The following is a 22,201-nucleotide window of genomic DNA, read 5'->3' as shown; positions in this document are numbered from 1 at the left end:
CCCCCTAGGTTAAATTCCACTCTTCTACTTGATCCTTATACCCTTTTAATATTCCTCTTTTCAAGCAACTACCTACTTCCCTTTTAGAAGAATTTCTGGACTCTGCTTCAACAAGATGTTCTGGCAGGGAATTTCACTTTCGGATTCCCTTTTAGTTCTTTGTGATTGTCTTAGGACATTCCCCCTCATTACTGTCTCACTGACCACCAGAAAAAAAATCTATCACTACTTAACTGATCATAACACTTCATAACCTTAAAGGCCTCTATAGGGTCACCCTTCAATCTTCTTAGTTCCAGTGTAAACCACCCGAACCTCACAAATGTCTAACTAGAAGGTTACGTTGGTAGGGTTAGATGAAGAGGGGTGGCAGAAGTAGGGAGGGAGGAGGCTCGTGTGGAGCATAAACATCGGCATAGACCTGTTGGGCCGAATGGCCTGTTTCTGTGCTGTACATAATGTGTAATTCTATGTAACTGTAACTCCTCATCCATAGTCGTGAATCTATGCAATCTGGTGCTTACATGCAAACATTTAAACTAGTTCCACTCTCGGGCTCAGCATCACGTCTCCTTCCCAACCGTACTTACAAGCACTCTGGAAGAAAACTTGTTAATTTTATCCAGATCAAGGATGCCAATAATGTAGCGGATACTAATAAACAAGTTATGGAATGATACAGCCTAGAAAGAGGCCATTCGACCCATCGTGCCTGTGCCAGCTCTTTGAGAGAGCTATCCAATTAGTACTACTCCACTGTTCTTTCCCCACAGCCCTGCAAATTCTTCCCCATCAAGTATATATCCAATTCCCTTCAGAAAGTTATTACTGAATTTGCTTCCTCCACTCTTTCAGGCAGTGCATTCCAGATCCTTACTGTGGCAGGAGAATTTAAAAATACATTTGGAAGCCAACCATATTGACTGTAGGGGGAAAGGAAGAGCGAGGGAGATGAGGAGTCCCACAGTTTTGAGGTCCTTCGAACAAATGGATGACAGAAGCAGAGCCGAGTCTCCTTTTTCAACACAGGAAGGAGGAGGCGGGTTGTAGGAAAGCTTAGTGGCAGCTGAAGAGGAACAAGAAAGGAAAATTCAATGCAGCAATGGCCGCAGTAGTTTTAATAGAATAGACACAAAAGGCAGGCTTGGACCAAGAAAGGAGGCGAGACTGCAGACTGGAGCAGCAACACTGAGGGCACGAAATGGGCGATAGCGGATCGGCCACCCGTTATGCCCCCCGCCCAATTATCCTCTTCATTGACTTCAGAAGCAGAATTTCACCCAAGTCTCGAGAAGGGGCTAATGCAGTCCAGATATTTTACCTTCTCTCAGCTCTTTCCTTCTTTTTTATCATCACGTCTATATTTTGCAATTGTTCTTCTAATTTTTCACAAAGAAGTTTCTGCAGACCAAAAAAAAAAATGTAAATAAAAGGGACAACTTTTAGTGCAGTAACATGTTCCCCCTCACCCCCCACCCCCCCACAATATAGAAAAAATAGCCATAGATTCATAGAATGATACAGCACAGAAGGAGGCCATTTGGCCCATCATGCCTATGCCGCCTCTTTGAAAGAGCTATCTAATTAGTCCCACTCCTTGCTCTTTCCCCTTCAAGTATTTATCCAATTTCATTTTGAAAGTTATTAATGAATCTGCTTCCACCGCCCTTTCAGGCAGCACATTCCAGATCATAACAACTCGCTGCGTAAAAAAAATGTTCCCTCATGACGCTAAGAATTATGTTATTGCCAGACAGAAGGAAAAGTATTGCAGCACATCTTTTGATAAACAGCAGCATTTTTCCCTTAATGCGCAAACCAACTTTACTGTAGTTTTCACAAGATCATTACATTATTTAATGTGAAAGGCCATTCAGCCCATCCTGGCTTATCCATCCCTAAACCTATGGTGCTCCCCAAAACACATCAACCCGTTTCTTAAATGACTATCCATCGTCAGATTTCCATCTCATTTGTACATAACTCTGAAGAATAGTTTCTTGGCATATGCGCTAATTTTGCTATTTACCAGTTTGCACCTGTGCCAAGTTTACCTACTCTTATGATGTAACCTATAGCAGTGTTTGAATTTACTGTCATATCTCTATAAGATCTCCTCTTTTCAAGGCTGAAGTTATTCCTGTCTTTATTATTATAATTCGTACTCTTAACACTGGGGATTAGCCTCACGACTGGAGTCACATATAGGCCAGACCAGGTAAGGACTGGGTATAAAAGTTGGGATTTTATGACAATCCGACAGCTTTGTATTTCCAGATTTATTTATTTTTTTAAAAACTAAAAATTCAAATTCGAACAGCTATGGTGGGATTTGAACTCATGGGGCTCAATTTTCAAAGTAAAAAACAGGTAGGTTGGGAGCGGGAGAACATTGAAAATTTGCCACCATTTCAGACCCGCCTCCAACCCGCCCATTTCCAGTTTTCACCGGGGCGGGAAGAGGGGCTGGCCTTAAAACCTATTAACGATGCTCCAGGCCTCCATTTTCCTTGAATTCCCGATTTCAACTCCGGGGGCCCGGGATTCCCAGGCTTTCTGTTTTTCATGAAAGGAGGCGAGAAGGTCTGAGACTAACAGGTAGGTGCCTAGAAAGGTACTGCTTGTGGGCCCCGAAGGAGCAGGAGTGCTTCCCCCAGGTCCAACAAGCCTACCTGCACTGACCACCCCCCCCCCCCCGACCCCCATTCTCCCCTTCCAACCCCGATCCTCCCTCCCACTCCGATCCTCCGACCTCAGATTCTCCCCCTCAACGATCGCGGACACCCACAATGACCCCTGATCCCGACACCCACCCCACCCGCCGGTGACTGACCCCTGATCCCATCCCCCATGATTCACAAACCCTGTGCCAACCCATGCCCCCCCCCCCCCACCCCCCCCATCCATAGAAACAAAGACTTACCTGAACACGTCCTCTCCCTGGCTGGTCTCCCGTCCAACTGAGAGCAGCCTGTCAATCAGGCCAGTCAGTCGGACGGGAAACCGACAAAAAAAATAAAAGACACCCTTATGTCAAAGTCGTAAGGGCGTCCGGGAAACCCGTACTAATGGTTTCCCGACCTCAATTTGACCCCCCGCCCCCTTCCCGGCTCGGTTTTAAAATTGAGCCCATGTTATCTGGCTTGTTACTCCTGGCCCCTGGATTACTAGCCCAGTATATTGAGCACTACACCACCTTTCAAATCCCACCATGGCAAATTTTGAAACTGAACACAATAAATCTGGCCATTTTTGGGCTAGTCCCAAGAAAAATTACCATGAAAGGTACCGGGGTGTCGTAAAAACCCAACTGGTTCACTAATATCCTTTAGGGAACGGAACCTATCATCCCGAAGGTCTGGCTTACATGTGAGTCTGGTCCACGCCTGGGTGACTCTTAATGCCCCAGAGAGACACTCGGATGTAAAGTAATTGCGCTGAAGGCAATCACCATCACCTTCTTGGGGCAACTGGAGGATGGGCAATAAATGCAGCCTTGCCAGAATCACCCACATCCCGGGAACAAATGAAAAGACCAAGAAGATACGTTATTGCCCAGTTTTAAATCTTACTGTAGCAACGCCTTTTATGAAAAGGAGTTGCTTACATGTTGGCAGGGTGGACAGAACCATTCTCCATCTGGGATCATCATCAAAGGAGGTCGTAGGCAAGCTGTATGATAACCACTGTCGCAGGAGTCACACAACAGAATCTAGGGAAAAGATTTACGCAATTAATGAGCTGCAACACGGGCCAGGTATCCAATTTCCTTTTGGACATTTGCCTTTCTTTACTCCAAGGGCATTGACACCTAACTGGGGCGGGGTCCCACAGAAAACTGTACCTCGCCCAAGTCACTATAACTCGTGCAAGTCTTCACGGCAAGTGCTAGCAGGGTATTTGACTAATAGTAGTCATGGCCTCCGACCCTGATCACACCTGATGTCTCCAAACATAGGCTTGTAGCAGAGGTCAATTGGATAGCAGTCAAGAGAAGGAGCCCATTGTCCCTCCCCCCTCCTTAGCCCAACACTGCTGCTGCCCTGGGCAAGTACTTGGGACTTTTTTGTTCCCACCCACCTACTCACTCCACCAGACAAAACAATATATAAGATATTTGTCAATCGGAATAGGAACTACACAGGTTATACCTTGAACTGGGACTGGGAAAGGACCAAACAAATGGTCACTATTGGGCTGGAGAATACATGATGCTGCTGCAGATAGGCAGGTTAGAAATACACAGCTACATCCCACTCAACACCACAGTGGACATGATGTAGCAGCAAATGTATCAATCCATTCACAATTCAAAAACATAAATATGTGAGACATTTGTAGTATATTTTAGTTTTCATATTCCAGGACGATTATTAAGTTGACAAGTTTGAAAGTAAAGAAATTAGCTCCAAAATGCTGGCTCTACTCCCCTCACTGAATTACCAATCTGAACCATGTTGTGTTGGGGAACATGTCCATGGATGTACAATCCAGCATGTCAGTGACTCCTTAAAACAAGTAAAAATAAATGGGGGAGGGGATGGGAAGAGTGTATACAACGAGCAAGAAAATCAACCCTGTTCCTAACCAGTCAGACCTACCAATTCAGGGTGATTGGATAAGCCACATTTCTTACAGGGCTCGTCATCTTCTGCAGGCCCTTCCTCCTCTTCATCATCTTCATCAACTTCCTGGTCGCTCTCGCTCTCTTCACTCGATTCCTGCTGTCTGCGCCTGCCCCTCGATTTGGTCCATCTGGCCCTCCTGCTGGCTTTACCCTTGCGCTGTAATGTTAACGCTGAATGTCAGAAGCAAGTCTTAAACCAAAAGGGCTCCTTCTAAATCTCTCTACAATATGCTGGGCCACATATTACCATGTGGATCAGCACTGTGCAGTCCAACAGGAACATGAAGAATTTAAAGCAGTTTTCGTACACCTAGAAATGTAGCGATTAGTTTTTTTCCTTGCACAAAACACATCTGGGTTTTTGCACCCATTTTCCAGTTGAAAATTGTGCACATTATATACAAAAAGGAAAGCATCATTTTAGGTCCCAAACCTGTGACCTCCACCACCTAGAAGGACAAGGGCAGCAGGTGCATGGGAACACCACCACCTGCACATTCCCCTCCAAGTTACACACCATCCCGACTTGCCGTTCCTTCATCGTCGCTAGGTCAAAATCCAGGAACTCCCTACCTAACAGCACTGTGGGAGCAAATTCACCGCACGGACTGCAGTGGTTTAAGGCGGCGGCTCACCACCACCTTCTCAAGGGCAACTAGGGGAAGGGCAATAAATGTCGGTCTTACCAGCGACGTCCACATCCAGAGAATGAATTTTTTTTAAAAAAATGTCTCAATAAGTTCTTTACAATCGCAACATTCTGCATGTGGACCTTCCCTGACGCACGGTTGCACGTTGCTGGTCTATATAGGCAGGCTAAGCTCGGTCGCTCTCACCCGCAGCCAGAAATGACAGCCAGCAGTGGTAGTTTTATGTTCAGCCACTGCTAGTTCTGGGTTAGCCTTGGAAAATCAATTTGGGATGGCTCTCAGCTCTTCGGGAGTCAGTGGCCGTTAATCACTTGACACCCCTGCTGTCAAACTTGAGGCTGTCACTGGCAATCTAAAGGGAGTTTCCAATACAGTCCACACCACTTACACCGTCCCTACTTATCCCAGACAGCCGCCTATTTCGGACAAATGGCACTAACCATTTCCCATTACCATAGGCGTCAATTAAATAGGCGCCACTTAAACCATATTAAGTGGGCCAACTATTTTGGGCAGTTCAAGGAGCTGCTCGTACCTTGTTAAAGTGCGATTACCTGTCATTAAGTCCTTTCAGACAGCCCCACCATCTTCAGTTAGGGAATGGGCATTCCACTAACATATATCAGAGGTCTTTAAAGTGATAGGTAAATACAGAAACATTATTTCCTTTGATGGGGAATACAGAACAAGGGAACATAATCCTAGAATTGGAGCTAGGCCATTTAGGAATGAAAGCATAAAGGGTAGTGGAAATCTGGAACTCTCTCCCCAAAAGGCTGTGGATGCTGGGGTCAATTAAAAATGTCAAGACTGAGGTCAATAGATTTTTATTAGGCTTGGGTATCAGAGGATATGGAGCAACGGCATTGAGGTACAGATCGGCCATGATCTAATTGAATGGTGAACAGGATCAAGGGCTGGATGGTCTACTCCGGTTCCTATGTCCTTGGCCTCCTACACTGTTTGAACCAAGCTCAATGCAAGCTTCATGCATCCCATCCTTCTCTTGAGCACCTTGCAGCCTCCTGATCAGAACAATGCTTTTAGCAACTTCAAATCTTAGCTATTTTCGATCTACTTTCCATTTTATCTCCCCCCCACTCCACCCACTATGATCAGGTTTTTTTTGTGTCTGTGTCTATTGTTCCCATTTCATCTCACTGCCTTGCTGAGATGATCTTTGGTTATCATTCACCAGTTCTCACTTCTTTCCAGCTTTTCATGAGTCAGCAGGCTGCTCTATCACATTGCAGCCAAGCCTAATCCTGCCCACATTTTTCCAGCAAATATCACAACAGCAATGAGCAGTGGGGACTCTGGTTGAATGTCCTCCTCCCTAATTCAGAGGCATCAAGTCCAGTTGTAGCATAACTGCTGCGCTGGCTGAGATCAGCCAATTCAGCGAGCATCAAAGCAGAGACTGTCTGGTGTGCGGGGCTTTGCCCCAGGAAATCCGTTTACCCAGTAAGCCATCAAGACTTTCTTTAGGCAGAGAACTGTTGAGAGCATTGAACGCTTTGCCAAGGTGCAACGTCTCTGCCTCTTAAGGGAATAGTGGACGAATATTTGAAGCAGAGAAAGATACAGGGCTGTGGTGAGGTGGCAGGGCAATGGGCCTAGATTTGAACAGTTCTACCACACAGAGTTGGCACAGACTCGATAGGCCGAATGGCCTTATGTGCTATAAACTTCTATACGCTTTTCCAGATCAATTGAGCTCCAACTTTTCTAGACTAGTAAATACAGAAAGATTATTTCCTTTGGTGGGGAATCCAGAACAAGGGATAATCTTAAAATTGGAGCTAGGCCAATTAGGAACGAAATCAAAGGGTAGTGGAAATCAGGAACTCTCTCACCCAAAAGGATGTGAATGCTGTGTCAATTAAAAATGTCAAGACTGAGGTCGAGAGATTTTTTTTTTTATTAGGCATGGGTATCAGGGGAAACTAGATAAACACATGAAGGAGAAGGGAATAGAAGGATATGTTGATAGGGTTAGATGAAGTAGGGAGGGAGGAGGCTCACATGGAGTATAAACACTGGCATGGACCTACTGGGCCAAATGGCCTGTTTCTGTACTGTACATTCTTTCTAATTCTTTGTAACCCAGCTGTTACTTCAAATTTTTCTTTTGGGGACAGACTAGACTGAACCTCAATTTTATCTGGTTTGACAATAATATACACAAGTTCTGTTTAGCAAGACTTGCATTTTATATCAAGTGTTTGCTCTTTGTTCACTTCTATATGACAAACAATGATTCTTGATTTTTTTTTGAGAAATAAATCACTGTACCTTTGTTGCTCTTGCCACAGAGGAATCTTTCTCCACCTTTCTCTGGTTCTCATCCTTATCTGGACTCTGAGGTGCTGATTCTTCTTCCCTTCTGCTCGCTTTCTTCTCCTGGTTCTCTGTCACTTTCACCGTGGGTTTGGATATTCTCAGCGACCTCCTTAAGCACCTTACTCCACTGGGCTCAGTCTCCTGCTTCTCTTCCACCTGCTCAACTTTCTGGGGAGCCCCTTCCTCCAAAGTCTTCTCCAGCGCCTGTTGCCTGAGGGATGCTCTCGTTCTCCTCGATGGCACCTTGTCTGTACATTCCTCCTCTCCTTTGGTGAAATTTTTCTGGGTTTTGTCAGTCGTCACCTTGTCAGAGAGCTTGGTGTCCACAGAACTCTTCAAAGATGCCCCTTCCTCCTCCTCACATTTTAATGTTATTTCCTCTGGTGGCTTCTCAAGATCTGAGAGATCCTGGTCTGCAACTTTCTCCTTCGCCGTGCAATTCTCGTTTACCTCAATTTTTTTTTCGCTTGCATGATTTTCCCGATTAATGCTGGCTGGCAAATCCGAATCCTTCTTGTTTGACCCATCAATGCCGTTCGCCTCCTCTTTAATTGGGCACGTGGTCTCAAACTCTGGTTTCTTCTTGTTTTGCTCAGCCTTCTCTGGAGCAGAAGATGGCACGTTTACCTCTTCGATTTTGTGATTGTTCGTCTCGGGCCCTGCCGCTATCTCGCCGTTCACCAGCTGCTTTCCCTCCACCTTCTCGGGTGCTTGCTTTACTGCCTCATCTTCTGCTTTGGTTCCTTCTTTCAACTGCTCTTTGACGGGGGTCAGTGGTTTGCTCACCGGCCCCTTTACTGAGCTGTCGTAATCCTCCGTCAGTTTAATTTCACGTTTTTTCACTGGCAGTTTCGCCTGCTTGACGTTTTTCAGGGCCCTTTCCAGCTCTTCCGACGATTTCTCTTTGACGTCATCAGGCGGTTCCACTTTGATGCTAATTTCCAGTTTTTCACCCTCTAAAGCCGTCAACTTATCAGTGCAACTTTTGTCATCACCTGTGCCTTTCAGACTCAAAGGTTCTACTTTGTTGGGTCTGCTTTCACCTTCAGTTGGTTTATTAATTTTCTCGAGATTGTTTTCTTTGGTTAGTTTGGTACCATCACCTTTCCCATCAGCATTTTCTGACAATGGCGCCTCTATCTTAACAGTCTGCTCTACCTTGAAGCAATCTTCGTCTTGCTCTTTCTTGGTTGTCTGTACTTTTTCATCATCTTCTGGAGAGGTAGATGTGGGAGGAGATGCTGGTTTTGACTTGGTGACTGTTCCTTCTACAGATTCCTTCTGCTGCCCTTCTATTGCCTTGTCCATTTTTATTTCTTCTGTTCAAATATTTTTTTTAAAATATACAAGATGTTAATTAGAGAAAAAAAGGTTGCAGCTATACAACCCATCACATCTCTCAAACGTCTCAAAAAAAGTGCTGCATGTACAACAAATTACTTTTGAAATGCAGTGCTCAAACGTAGCAGCCATTTTGCTCACAGAAACAACAATGACATAAAGAACCAACTAATCTGTTTTCTGATATTGGTTGAGGGAGGAATGTTGGCCATAACACATTCAGAACAGCCTGCTCTTCTTCAAATAGGTATGGTCACTGTCCATTTCAAGTGTTCCGAAGCCCAATTCATGCATCTTGCATGCCATGAGCAATGGGATGTTTTAACCCTATTTGAACTAGACGAGGGCTCGATTTTCTACCTCATCTGAAAGACAGCACCTCCAACAATGAGCACTCCCTTAGCACTGCACCGAAATGTCAGTCTAGATCTTGTGCTCAAGTCCTGAGCGGAGCTTAAACCCACACGCTCTGATGTGCACAAAAGGAGACAATCATGAAATTTTTCCCAGGGAGATCCAGCACTGGGACTGAGCTCAAGTACAAACCAAAAAGGGAGAGAGATGTGTGAATTGGGCTTCAGATCACTGGAAATGGACAGCGCCCATGATCACACCCCTCCCATATGATGACTAGCCTATGCTGTGGCATGTGGATAACCAAAAATTAATATATTAACATACAATCTTAAAGGGGATCGAGAGTCTAGTCATTTTTTTAAAAATTAAGTCAAGCATTTTACCCGACATGGCTTTACATTTTTCCCAATAAACAATGAGGGGGTACACTGAACGAATGTACTTCCCCACTGCCCTCACCCCATAATCAGACATTCATAATGTGGAGATGCCGGTGATGGATTGGGGTTGACAAATGTAAGGAATCTTACAACACGAGGTTATAGTCCAACAGTTTTATTTGAAAATCACAAGCTTTCGGAGGCTTTCTCCTTCATCAGGTGACGAAGGAGGTAAGCTCCGATAGCTTGTGATTTTCAAATAAAACTGTTGGACTATAACCTGGTGTTGTAAGATTCCAGACATTCATAGGAACAGGAGTAGGCCATTCAGCCCCTTGAGCCTGTTCCCCCATTCAATTAGATTATGTCTGATCTGTATATTAACTCCATGTACCTGCCTTGGTTCCATATCTCTTAATACCCTTGCCTAACAAAAATCTCTCAATCTCAGTTTTGAAATTTTCAATTGGCCCGAGCCTCAACAGCTTTTTTTTTGTTGGGGGGGGGGGGGCGGGGGGGTGGGGGGAAGAGAGGAAGTTCCAGATTTCCACTACCCTTTGTGAGAAGAAGTGCTTCCTGACTTAACCTCTGATTGGTCTAGCTCTAATTTTAAGGTTATGCTCCCTGGTTATTCCCCCCTCCACTACCTTTGCCACTCGGTTTACTGTTTGGGTCATACCAGTTACCCAGCTTGTGCACCATAACAGACTGGCCTCAAAGTTAAGGGAAGGCTCTAATGGCTCTGACAACCAATCATGGACAAACTATAGACATACAATACGTAGCCAAAAGGGACGGAAATGAGACTTAAGACACACTGGACATCAGAGTTTATTGGGGGCGGGGGTGGGAATGTGATGAGGGACAATTAGAGTCAGATCATCAAGAACTGGAGGAACAAAGACAGGAATCAGGTAGGATGGTAAAATAATGAGGCTCATTTGTCCCCAATTAATTAAATCCCAGGATTCAAATTATTGCCTCCTACTCCTTTGCCAAATGGTTGTGTACACCATAGCCCCATGATATTTCTGTAGCGGGGGCTAAAATGGATTCCTGGGAGTTAACTGGGAAAAAAAACTTGACAGTGCACTTATTATCCATTCAGACATGCAAGACAGGTATGTGTCTCCTTCAGCACTTGAGCGAAAGGTACATGCTTAAAAAAGTAATTACGGTTCACTAGGCTAATTGATGTGCACAGTTTTTCGCATCCAAACATTCACGACAGCCTTTTGATAAGATTAGGAAGTTAACTGACTGTTATAATATACAGCCAGTTTCAGAAATTACCTTCCAGGAGCTCCCCTGACAGAATGCATTGTTTGGTGGGGTAGAGAGAGATATGCAGGAGAAAACGGTCCGGGTTCAATCCCCCCAGTTAGTGGATCTCAGACAAGCCAGGGGAGGGAATGCTACAATCAACCACAATATCCATGGACTACAGAGAAAAAAAAACACAAGCCAAGATTCCTGTTCCTAATTGCTCCCAACAAAAGAAATAGGAGCAGGAGTAGGCCATCCGACCCCTCGAGCCTGCTCCACCATTCAATAAGATCATGGCTGATCTTCTACCTCAACTCCACTTTCCCGCCCAATCCCCATATCCCTTGATTCGCCTAGTGTCCAAAAATCCATCGATCTCAGTCTTGAATATACTCGTGATGTGGAGATGCCGGTGATGGACTGGGGTTGACAATTGTAAACAATTTTACAACACCAAGTTATAGTCCAGCAATTTTATTTTAAATTCACAAGCTTTCGGAGGCTTCCTCCTTCCTCAGGTGAACGAAGGAAGCCTCGTTCACCTGAGGAAGGAGGAAGCCTCCGAAAGCTTGTGAATTTAAAATAAAATTGCTGGACTATAACTTGGTGTTGTAAAATCGTTTACAATTGAATATACTCAACAACTGAGCATCCACAGCCTCTGGGGTGGAGAATTCCAAAGATTCACAACCGTCCGAGTGAAGAAATTCCTCCTCATCTCAGTCCTAAATGGCCGACCCCTTATCCTGAGACTATGCCCCCTAGTGCTTGACTCTCCAGCCAGGGGAAACAGCCTCTCAGCGTCTACCCTGTCAAGCCCTCTAAGAATCTTATACTTTTCAATGAGATCACCTCTCATTCTCTTAAACTCCAGAGAATATAGGCCCACTCTACTGAATCTCTCCTCACAGGACAACCCTCTCATCCCAGGAATCAATCTAGTGAACTTTCGTTGCACCCCCTCTAAGGCAAGTATATCCTTCCTTAGGTAAGACCACCAAAACTGTACACTAATACAAACTTTCCAATAGCGATCATATGTGGATGTTAGGCGAGGAGTTTCAACTGTGATTGCTCTTCACCGCACCCACCCCGGCCCGCCCCCTCACACTTCTGTAGATATTGACAACCATTGCACACATGAAGAGTGGCAATTTGAGGGTGATAGTGGTGATACAGCTCAGGCATGAGTCAACAATCATAGAAAAGTTACCTTCAAGATGCTCTTCAAGTTCCTTCTTAGTCTCTTCGTCGTCCGGTGTAGGGCTGGTACGAGAGGACCCGTCTTCCTGGGTAAACAATAATGCTGGATCTATTTGGGCTTTCAGCAGTTGCAGTGTTTCAGCCAATTCATTACGGTCCCTGGAAAAAAAAGATTCACGGACTCACGCTATGACCATATTGCTGTGGGTTCAGCTGCCTTCTAATCATTCAGAAACATTCCAAAGAGCAATAGGCCTGTGGAAGAACAGGTGCACTCCATAAAGCATAGGTCTACTATAACAACATTTCTTGAGTCATTTCCAAGCTTTCTGGTCAATTGAGCGTAGGCTCGTGTCCCTCTTCAGGTAGGTTCAATGTTTCTGCTGTGAAAAGCCAATCACAAACTAAAAGGGGGAAAAAATTAGCTAGGATTCCTGCTCTTGATCTTTCTCTAGTAATCCCTCCTGGAAAACGCAAGTGTGGATTCCATCATTCAGTCAGAAGCGGAGCTGTTCGCTAATGATTGCAGTGTTCAGCTCCATTAGCAAATCCTCAGACAATGAAGCAGTCCATGCCTTCATGCAGCAAGATCTGAACAACATCCAGGTTGGGGCTGATAAGATTTCATAGTATCATACAGCACAGAAAGAGGCCATTTGGCCCATTGTGCCTGTGCCGACTCTTTGAAAGAGCTATCCAATTAGTCCCACTCTCCTGTTTCTCCCCACAGCCCTGCAAATGTATGCTTTTTATGTATATATCCAATTCTCTTTTGAAAGTTACTATTGAATCTGCTTCCACCGCCCTTTCAGGCAGTGTGTTCCTGACTGCTTTATGAGGTGCGCTGCAATTATCAGGCAGTGGATGTTGGCCGGGCTTGGCTGTGGTGCCCACAATTGTCAAATAGCCTGGCAACACTCCAAGTCCAAGCCTGAGAGAGGAATGGCCACAGGGCCAAGGTACCAGAGCTGACAGTGCCTGTGCAACTGGAGAAGGGAGGAGAAAAAGATAAAGAAAAACTGCTTTAAAGTGTTGAGATTTTTGGTATTTCAAAAATGTTAGAACATCATTCTCCCGCACTGAATGATAATATCTTGTACAAAGTTGCTTACACTCCACAATTTCGGTTGCACAATCTGTGGAAATGATGCTCCACAGCCTCCCTCCCCCTCCCCGACCCCGACCCCCATTATGCCGCTTACCAATGCTGCTTTGTTCCAGGGATAGAGCTCTGCTGCACCTGGAAATTTCTGACCTTGCAATAGGTTTTCAGGATCAGGAATTCCTGCTTCCAGAGTGCTGCATGGTTCTATCCCCATGGCAAAGCAACAGCATCAGTTTGGAGGCAAGAACCAGGTATGGTTGTGTTGGGGAATATCTCCATTAACTTGTTGGGGGGGGGGGGGGGGGGGGAAACGACAAAGAGTGGCAGCATGAAATGGGGCGGAGTCAGGGAGGAGGGAGAATGATTCCATGAACTGGGAAGATGGGAAAGGAGAAGAATGTTTCCCTGAACTGTATGGGAGGGAGAGGGGGGAGGGGGGGAGGGCCTCCATGAGCAATTTTAAGCCAAATTTAGTAACAGTGTGCCAATAAATACCCACAGTAGCCTGCAATTTCTCCATAAGAAATTAAGAGAAATTCTCTACCACCTTCTGCAATGGGTTGCGACACTGACTTTCACCTCTTGAACCTGGATTGGAATCCAGTCCAGACAGATAGGAACGAAAGCCTGCTATGTCTGCTGGCTGCAGGAAGTAAGTTTGGGGCGTCTCAAACCAACCCTTCTCTGTCAGCACCTCCCCAACCCCCGACTTTCACCACCTAGAAGGACAAGTGCAGCAGGTGCACAGGAATACCATCACCTCCAAGTCACAAACCATCCTGACTTGGACACATATCGGCCATTCCTTCATGGTCGCTGGGTCAAAATCCTGGAACTCCCTACCTAACAGCACTGTGGGAGCACCTTCACTGCACAGACAGCAGCAGATCCATCACCACCTTCTCAGGGGGCAACTAGGGATGGGCAATAAATGCCAGCCTTGCCAGCGACGCCGACATCCCATGGATGTTGCCCTGCCTGTCTTTTTCTTTGACACGCTGAACAACCTCATACACATTTTTAGCAGTTTCTGTTCGTAGTTCAGATTCACAGCATTTAGTTTTACTTTTTACCTCTATCCACCCACCCACCTAACCAAGGAAACCTCCCTTTTTAATATTTTACTCCAAAAGCCTAAATTTACAACAAGAAACTCATAACCGAAAATTCACACCTCCCACCCCAGTCCCACCGTACCTTACGATGAGCCTCCATGAAGTACCATCTTGATCATCTTGTTCTTCTGTATACAACCGGACGTTGAACTCTTGGTCCAGCTGGTACCAGTACATTAAGCCATCCTTATCGCACCCAATTGGATGCACACGCAGAGCATCTGGCTCCTCTTCATTTAGCACATTCTTGAATTTTAAATTGTCATCAAACTGACATTCACAGAGATACTGAAACAGAAAGGACCGCGTTACTACCGTATCGCTATAAAACAAAAGGCCCAATCCCAATCGGAGCACCAGTAGCGGTGATAAAATTGGCCGCAGCAAATGAATGGGGGGGGTGGGAGGAGAAAGGGGGAAAGAAAGAATATCAGCCAGGGTTTCTACTTTTATCCCTATCCAGTGACCCCTGCTAGAGGGAGAGAGAGAGAGAGAGATCGATCGCATGTGGGCTCTGTGATGGAGCCTCCCACCTCCATTCCCAAAGGCTCAGACACAAGATATGCGACATTAGAGAGTGAGGTGTGGGAGGTTTGATGGTGCCCATTGAACCATCTTCAGTCCAAGACATATTCTTTATTTTATTACTATTTATTCTCAGGATGTGGCCGTCGCTGGCAAGGCCAGCATTTATTGCCCATCACTAGTGGCCACAGCTGAGTGTGTTGCTAGGCCACTTCAGAAGGCAATTAAGAGTCAACCACACTGGTGTGGGACTGGAGTCACATATAGGCCAGGCCGGGTAAGGATGGCAGGTTTCCTTCCCTGAAAATGAACTAGTTGGGTTTTTACAACAATCTAACAGCTTAATGGTCACTCTTACTGATATCAGCTTTTTAAAAAAAATATAAAACAATTCAAATTCTCAAACTGCCATGGTGGGATTTGAACTCATGTTTTCTGGATTACTAGTCCAATAACATAACCACTACACTATCATACCCTTATTTTTCAGTAGAGGGGAAGCAGTGAGATTTCCCCCTACTGGGTAGAAATTTTAGCGTTCTTCTTTGTTAAAACAAGAAGAAGGGACAAAAGAACAATGCATATAAAATACTCTGCGAACATTCTCCTGATGACTCAGTCCACTGCCTAGTGAACCATGCAGACCAGAAAGGTATTAGCTTCAAATATCCTCTGAAGTGGCCTAGAAAGCCACTGCGTCTGTGCTGAGCTGTCTAATCTTAACCAGGGCCATGGTTATGGCGTTACAATTTTCCTTAGTACGTCAGGAAGGGAGGAATCAAATTACACATTGCTTTTGATCCTGATTAGTTATCCAGTGACCCTAGCATGCGGTGTCAGGAAAGGCAGAATGGGGTTCAGCTGTAACACAGTCCTCCCAGGGGCTGTACAGCTCCAAGGTCATGCACGAAGGTGGCCCCTTGAGCAAGGTGATCAGTGCCCGTACTGCAAACAAGGAGTTAACATTTCAGGCGTCGAGGGAGATAATTGGCAAGGAGGAAACAGACACCCCTCATCCTTAAACTGCTTCTATGGCTCAGTTGGTAACATCACGGCCTCATATGGAACAGCCATACAGACAAGGTTCCACCCCCCAGTCTCTGTCATTAGCCTGATATCAGCTGTTGAGACGCCATTAACAGGCTTTGGCTTCCCTTGTTTTGGTGGGGGGAGGGGGGGGGGGGCGGGGAGAGGAATCAACATGGCTTCCTGAGTGATGAAGTGTACGTCCACTCCCGTTATTTTGGGGCACTAGGACCATCGGGAGTGGATGGCGGCAGCCAGCTAGACTCCCAATAAGTCATCACCGGCATCCCATATTAAGTAAAACAAGCAAGGGGGGTTATAAAACCCAATGTTTCAGATCAGGGGCAGACCTGGAGAGAAGAGACATAGCCTGTGATAACTATGTTTGGTCTTGATGAACCTAACAATAAAAGTGTGCAGAGGAGCGCTGAACCGCCTTTAGTTGAATAAACGTTGAGAACACAAAAGGCCACTTGATCACACCTGCCATGATCATTATCAACTATGCGTGAACGGACATCGGGCGAGGACAGCAGCAGGCTGAGCTGTGATGGCTCCTAGGGGCGTAGCAACAACAACTTTAGTAAAACGTCCCAAGGCACTTTACAGGAGCGATTATCAAACAAAATTTGACACCGAGCCACATAAGGAGGTATTAAGACAGATGACCAATAGCTTGGTCAAAGAGGTAGGTGTTAAAAGGAGGAGAGAGAGGCGGAGAGGTTTAGGGAGGGAACTCCAGAGCTTAGGGCCTAGGCAGCTGAAGGCACGGGCGCCAACGGTGGAGCCATGAAAATCGGGGATGCGCAAGAGGCCAGAATCGGAGGAGCACGGAGATCTCAGAGGGTTGTAGAGCTGGAGGAGGTTACAGAGATTGGGAGGGGCGGAGCCGTGGAGAGATTTGAAAACAAGGATGAGAATTTTAAAATTGAGGCGTTCCCGGACCGGAAGCCAATGTAGGTCAGCGAGCACAAGGGGTGATGGGAGAACGGGACTTGGTGCGAGTTAGGATACGGGCGGCAGAGTTTTGGATGAGCTCAAGTTTATGGAGGGTGGAAGATGGGAGGCCGGCCAGAAGAGCATTGGAATAGTCAAGTCTGGAGGTAACAAAGGCATGGATGAGGGTTTCAGCAGCAGATGAGCTGAGCCAGGGGTGGAGACAGGCGATGTTAGAAAGAATACCTGGCTTGTGTGACCATCAGGGAGGAAAAGATCAAGCTCGGCTACTATGCCTACCCCCACTCCCACCCCACACAGCTGACAGCTGTGAAGAATGGACACTGCAGCAAGATACCAGAGGGCTACTGCTGGCTAAGAAGAGCCTTCAAGAAAGGAAGCAAGGGGTAAAAGGGAAGTAGGGTACATTCCCCACATTTCTGCTTCCTCTTGTGTGACAGGGAGGAGAGGGGAGGAAAGAGAGATTTCCACTATCTACAGCAATTATAAGCACATTCTTTACATAGGTATTTACGATTGCATTATAACCGAAATCCTCCACAATTTTCATTTTTGCATAGCAATGTACTGAATTAGAAGATTTTTTTTTAAAAAGGCCAAAATTGCAGCTGTGATGCAACCACTCTAGTCCCAAATCTTAAAATTTTAGACTGTTTGAATTACAAAGCAATTTAAACTGAAGGAGCAATTACGAGATAGCAACTGAGAGTTAGAAATTATAAAGCAGTGTCTTCCTGCAGATATTTAAAGGTCATGATGATTATTATAGGCAGTTAATTGGAGAGGTTTTATTTTTGGCCATTTTATGCTCAATCTACTCCTGAGTTTGGTAAATCGTGTTAATTGTGAATTGCACTGACTGAATTAGTATAAGGAACCGCAGAGTAACATTCCAATAGGAAGCACAGGTATACACACACATACTCTGCACATTTGAGAACAGCTTGTGGCTCCCTCCAATGGCCTAGTGGGGAAGGACAGCAGTGGAATTCTAAGCCCAGCGAGACCAAAAGACCATAGGTTTGATTGCCAGTGATTCCTGGACGGTGCACGTGTGTTGGTATTTGGAGAGAGAGAGAGGGAGAGAGAGAGAGAGAGGGGGGCTTAGCTGTGGTGCTGTTCATTGTTGAATAACTTAAAGACTCTCACTGTTTAGTTCAGACGTGAATAATGACCAGGTACTGTTGTCACTGCTGAACGATACCCCAGCAAGGATGCCTTGGATGGGAAAAGACAGAAGAATACACTCTAGCTGAAAATATACAATATAATCAACAAAAACTTTACTTCAGAAGACTGGGGGTAATGAGAAATAATAAGATGGTGAGAAGTCTTATGAGGTTGGGGTTAAGGAATTCTGGCAGGGATTCTATTCCAGACTCAAGTACTCAATGCTAATTCCAGGTGATAATACATTCATTTTCCCAGCACTGACATCCTTTATGTTTGGCATCTTGCATTAACATCTGAATGCTTATGCACACAATAGGAACAGGAGTAGGCCATTCAGCCCCTCGAACCTGTTCTGCCATTCAATTAGATCATGGCAGATCTGTATCTTAACTCCATCTTCCCGCCTATAGAACAAATGCTTCTTGTTCAGAAATTACCTTTAAGAGGCCAAGTTTGCATTCTGCATCCATTTCAGTGTATCCAATTTTTTCCATCTCCCAGGCCCAAGTATTGTTGTACTCCAGGCAAATCTATTTTAAAAAAAAATATTTTACAATGTGCTGTCTACATTTAAGTCATAAATTGTAATTTTTTTCTAAAATAAATAAAACAGCAAAAACCATTAACACAGAATAATTAAAAGATTGATTTTAAAAGCTTCCCCCAATGGCTTAGTTGGTAAAGGCAAAGTGTAAACGAGCCGTAAAAACCATTAATTTCCAACCTGTACTGTCACACGGGGACGCAGTAGGAGGAGTCACAACTGTCCTCAATAAACAGCCTGAGAGAATCAGGCTGGGTCAGCTTCCAATTGCTATCCAGTGCCCCCCTCCCCCCGGCTGCAATGTGCATATTGGGCAAGACGGAGCATGGCTGTGATGCATGGCACAGTTGAGCAGCCTGTTACACTCACTATCTGGGCTCACGCATATGAAGAATTGCCAATCCGCTGAGTTACTGGAGGGTACCCAGCCTCCATGGAACAGTACGTCAGGATGAGTCAGCTCTTTCGGGAGAGCTCAGGAAAAACTTTAATTGGGGTGGGAGGGGGGGGGAGGGGAGGGAGAGCAGGGGGAGATTTATTTTAATATATAGGAGGGGTGTCAGATAGTGATTTACAAAATAAAACCAGAAATGAGCAGTGGCACTGCAGACAGAGCACCAATGCACACCAATCATTTGAGTAGGCCATTTTTCCACAGTTCCCAATCTGAGTTAGACCAGGAAGGAAGTGGCAGAGTATAGGCTGCAGCATCTTCCCACAGGTGGAGGGAAAATAGACTGGGATGTCCTGCCCAGACAGTACCCCAGTGACATGCAAAAGGAGACACTGACAGCGGCCTCACAGCAAGCAACGTGGCTGCTCAGTAGCAGAGACACAAGTTTAGACATTCCACAATAAGACAAGTCAGTAATTACTAAAAATATATAAACTGAACACATTGGGACTGCTCAGCATATAATCACTGCAACCATCTTAAATTTCACAATAAAGATCTCGTCCGGTGGCCTAGTAGTGAAATCAAGAAACGGCTGAGTGCACTGGATACAGCAAAGGCTATGGGCCCCGACAACATCCCGGCTATAGCGCTGAAGACTTGTGCTCCAGAACTAGCCACGCCTCTAGCCAAACTGTTCCAGTACAGCTACAACACTGGCATCTACCCGACAAAGTGGAAAATTGCCCAGGTATGTCCTGTCCACAAAAAGCAGGACAAATCCAATCTGGCCAATTACCGCCCCATCAGTCTACTCTCAATCATCAGCAAAGTGATGGAAGGTGTCGTCGACAGTGCTATCTAGTGACACTTCATCACCAATAACCTGCTCACCAAAGCTCAGTTTGGGTTCCGCCAGAACCACTCGGCTCCAGACCTCATTACAGCCTTGGTCCAAACATGGAGAATAGAGCTGAATTCCAGGAGGTGAGGTGAGAGTGACTGCCCTTGACATCAAGGCAGCATTTGACCAAGTGTGGCATCAAGGAGCCCTAGTAAAACTGAAGTCAATGGGAATCAGAGGGAAAACTCTCCAGTGGCTGGAGTCATACCTAGCACAAAGGAAGATGGCAGTGGTTGTTGGAGGCCAATCACCTCAGCCCTAGGACATTGCTGCAGGAGTTCCTCAGGGCAGTGTCCTAGGCCCAACCATCTTCAGCTGCTTCATCAATGACCCTCCCTTCTTCATAAGGTCAGAAGTGGGGATGTTTGCTGATGATTGCACAGTGTTCAGTTCCATTTGCAACCCTCAGATAATGAAACAGTCTGTGCCCGCATGCAGCAAGACCTGGACAACATCCAGGCTTGGGCCGATAATTAGCTAGTAACATTCGCGCCAGACAAGTGCCAGGCAATGACCATCTCCAACAAGAGAGAGTCTAACCACCTCCCCTTGACATTCAACGGCATTACCATCGCCGAATCCCCCACCATCAACATCCTGGGGGTCACCATTGACCCGGAACTTAACCGGACCAGCCACATAAATACTGCGGCTACAAGAGCAGGTCAAAGGCTGGGTATTCTATGGCAAGTGACTCACCTCCTGACTCCCCAAAGCCTTTCCACCATCTACAAAGGCACAAGTCACGAGTGTGATGGAATACTCTCCACTTGCCTGGATAAGTGCAGCTCCAACACTCAAGAAGCTCAACACCATCCAAGACAAAGCAGCCCGCTTGATTGACACCCCATCCACCACCTTAAACATTCACTCCCTCCACCACCGGCGCACTGTGGCTGCAGTGTGTACCATTTCCAGGATGCACTGCAGCAACTCGCCAAGGTTTCTTTGACAGCACCTCCCAAACCCGCGACCTCTACCACCTAGAAGGACAAGGGCAGCAGGCGCATGGGAACACCACCACCTGCGCACACACCATGCTGACTCGGAAATATATCGCCGTTCCTTCATCATCGCTTGGTCAATATCCTGGGACTCCCTACCTAACAGCATTGTGGTAGTACCTTCACCACATGGACTGCAGCGGTTCAAGAAGGTGGCTCACCACCACCTTCTCAAGGGCAATTAGGTATGGGCAATAAATACTGGCCTTGACAGCAACGCCCACATTTCATGAATGAATTTTTTTAAAATTACCACACTGTCGTAACAAGACGCATGAGCCAGACAGTCCTAGAAAAATAGCCCTATCAATTAATAGCAAGAGATTTCTGATGCACTTATGCACACCAACAATGCTCCAATATTGCCCCTTCAAAAAGATTCACACGGTTGACTTACATTACACCTGCTCTGTAACAGGTGACATGAAGCTGTAGCATTGCACACAGTTCTGGGCACCCCATTAAAGGAAAGATATTATGGGTCATGAAATGGGTAGAGTAAGATTCACCAGAATGATATCAGGAATGAGAAGTCGTAGTAACAAAGAAAGATGCTAAAAAATTCAGGGGTTTTCACTAGCAATCTAATCAAAAGTTTTTAAAATTATGAAAAATTTTGGGAGGGTAAATACTGAAAGGTTGGAGAATCAGTGACAAGGAGGCATAGACTGAATGTCACCACTAGAAGAACAAAAGAGAAAGCTGAAATGTTCTCAGAACATGGAATGCTTTACCACAAATAGCTATTAGGGCACAGATTATATAATCATATAAATAGGAATTGGATTAGTACCTAAAAAGCTGAACTGAAGATGATATGGGGAAAGGGCAGGGAAATGGGATTACAGTAAACAGGTCCAGTTAAATTATTGGCACCAGCACAGACAAAATGGCCTCATTCCGTACTTTAATCCATATGATTCTATGGCCTAATATTTGAATTTTGTGGTTTTACTTTCTATTGTAGTAAGCACTGGGACTTAAAGTGGCCCATCTTGATGCTCCCACGCTGAACCACAGAAGTGGTGGAATGTGGAGTTATGCCAATGACTACGCAGCAGGTTTCGAGTTTTATTGCACAATGGAGGAGTCAATGACTGGAAGTTGTGGGAAACACAGAGGATCAGACAAATTACCCTGAATCACACTAGCAGCAATGGTATGACCATGAGAACAGAGTGCCTGCTCATCTAGAGAATGCCCCTTGGCTCAGGCAGGCTTAGGGACAAAAAGGTTGTTAAAAAAAATCTTTTAGCAGATACAACTATCTAACAGGACAACATACTT

General features: G+C 45.5%; 1 protein-coding gene across 3 annotated transcripts in view; it reads right to left on the bottom strand.

Annotated features, from left to right (window-relative positions):
- The window catches only part of rsf1a (remodeling and spacing factor 1a), an 83,741-nt gene that overhangs the window by 33,951 nt on the left and 27,589 nt on the right, over positions 1 to 22,201 (bottom strand). For 2 of the 3 annotated variants that reach the window (XM_067985627.1, XM_067985625.1), the window contains exons 3-9: positions 18,506 to 18,598; positions 14,470 to 14,675; positions 12,178 to 12,326; positions 7,573 to 8,939; positions 4,602 to 4,784; positions 3,608 to 3,712; positions 1,322 to 1,401 (exon numbers count right to left, since the gene is read on the bottom strand). In XM_067985627.1, coding sequence (XP_067841728.1) covers positions 1,322 to 1,401; positions 3,608 to 3,712; positions 4,602 to 4,784; positions 7,573 to 8,939; positions 12,178 to 12,326; positions 14,470 to 14,675; positions 18,506 to 18,598 — 2,183 coding nt within the window. The remainder of the gene's footprint in view (positions 1 to 1,321; positions 1,402 to 3,607; positions 3,713 to 4,601; positions 4,785 to 7,572; positions 8,940 to 12,177; positions 12,327 to 14,469; positions 14,676 to 18,505; positions 18,599 to 22,201) is intronic. The other variant, XM_067985626.1, reaches the window with a different exon arrangement.

This window comes from Heptranchias perlo, chromosome 6 (genome assembly GCF_035084215.1).
Source record: "Heptranchias perlo isolate sHepPer1 chromosome 6, sHepPer1.hap1, whole genome shotgun sequence".
Classification (NCBI taxonomy): Eukaryota; Metazoa; Chordata; class Chondrichthyes; order Hexanchiformes; family Hexanchidae; genus Heptranchias; species Heptranchias perlo.
This window is presented reverse-complemented; position numbering and strand designations above follow the sequence as displayed.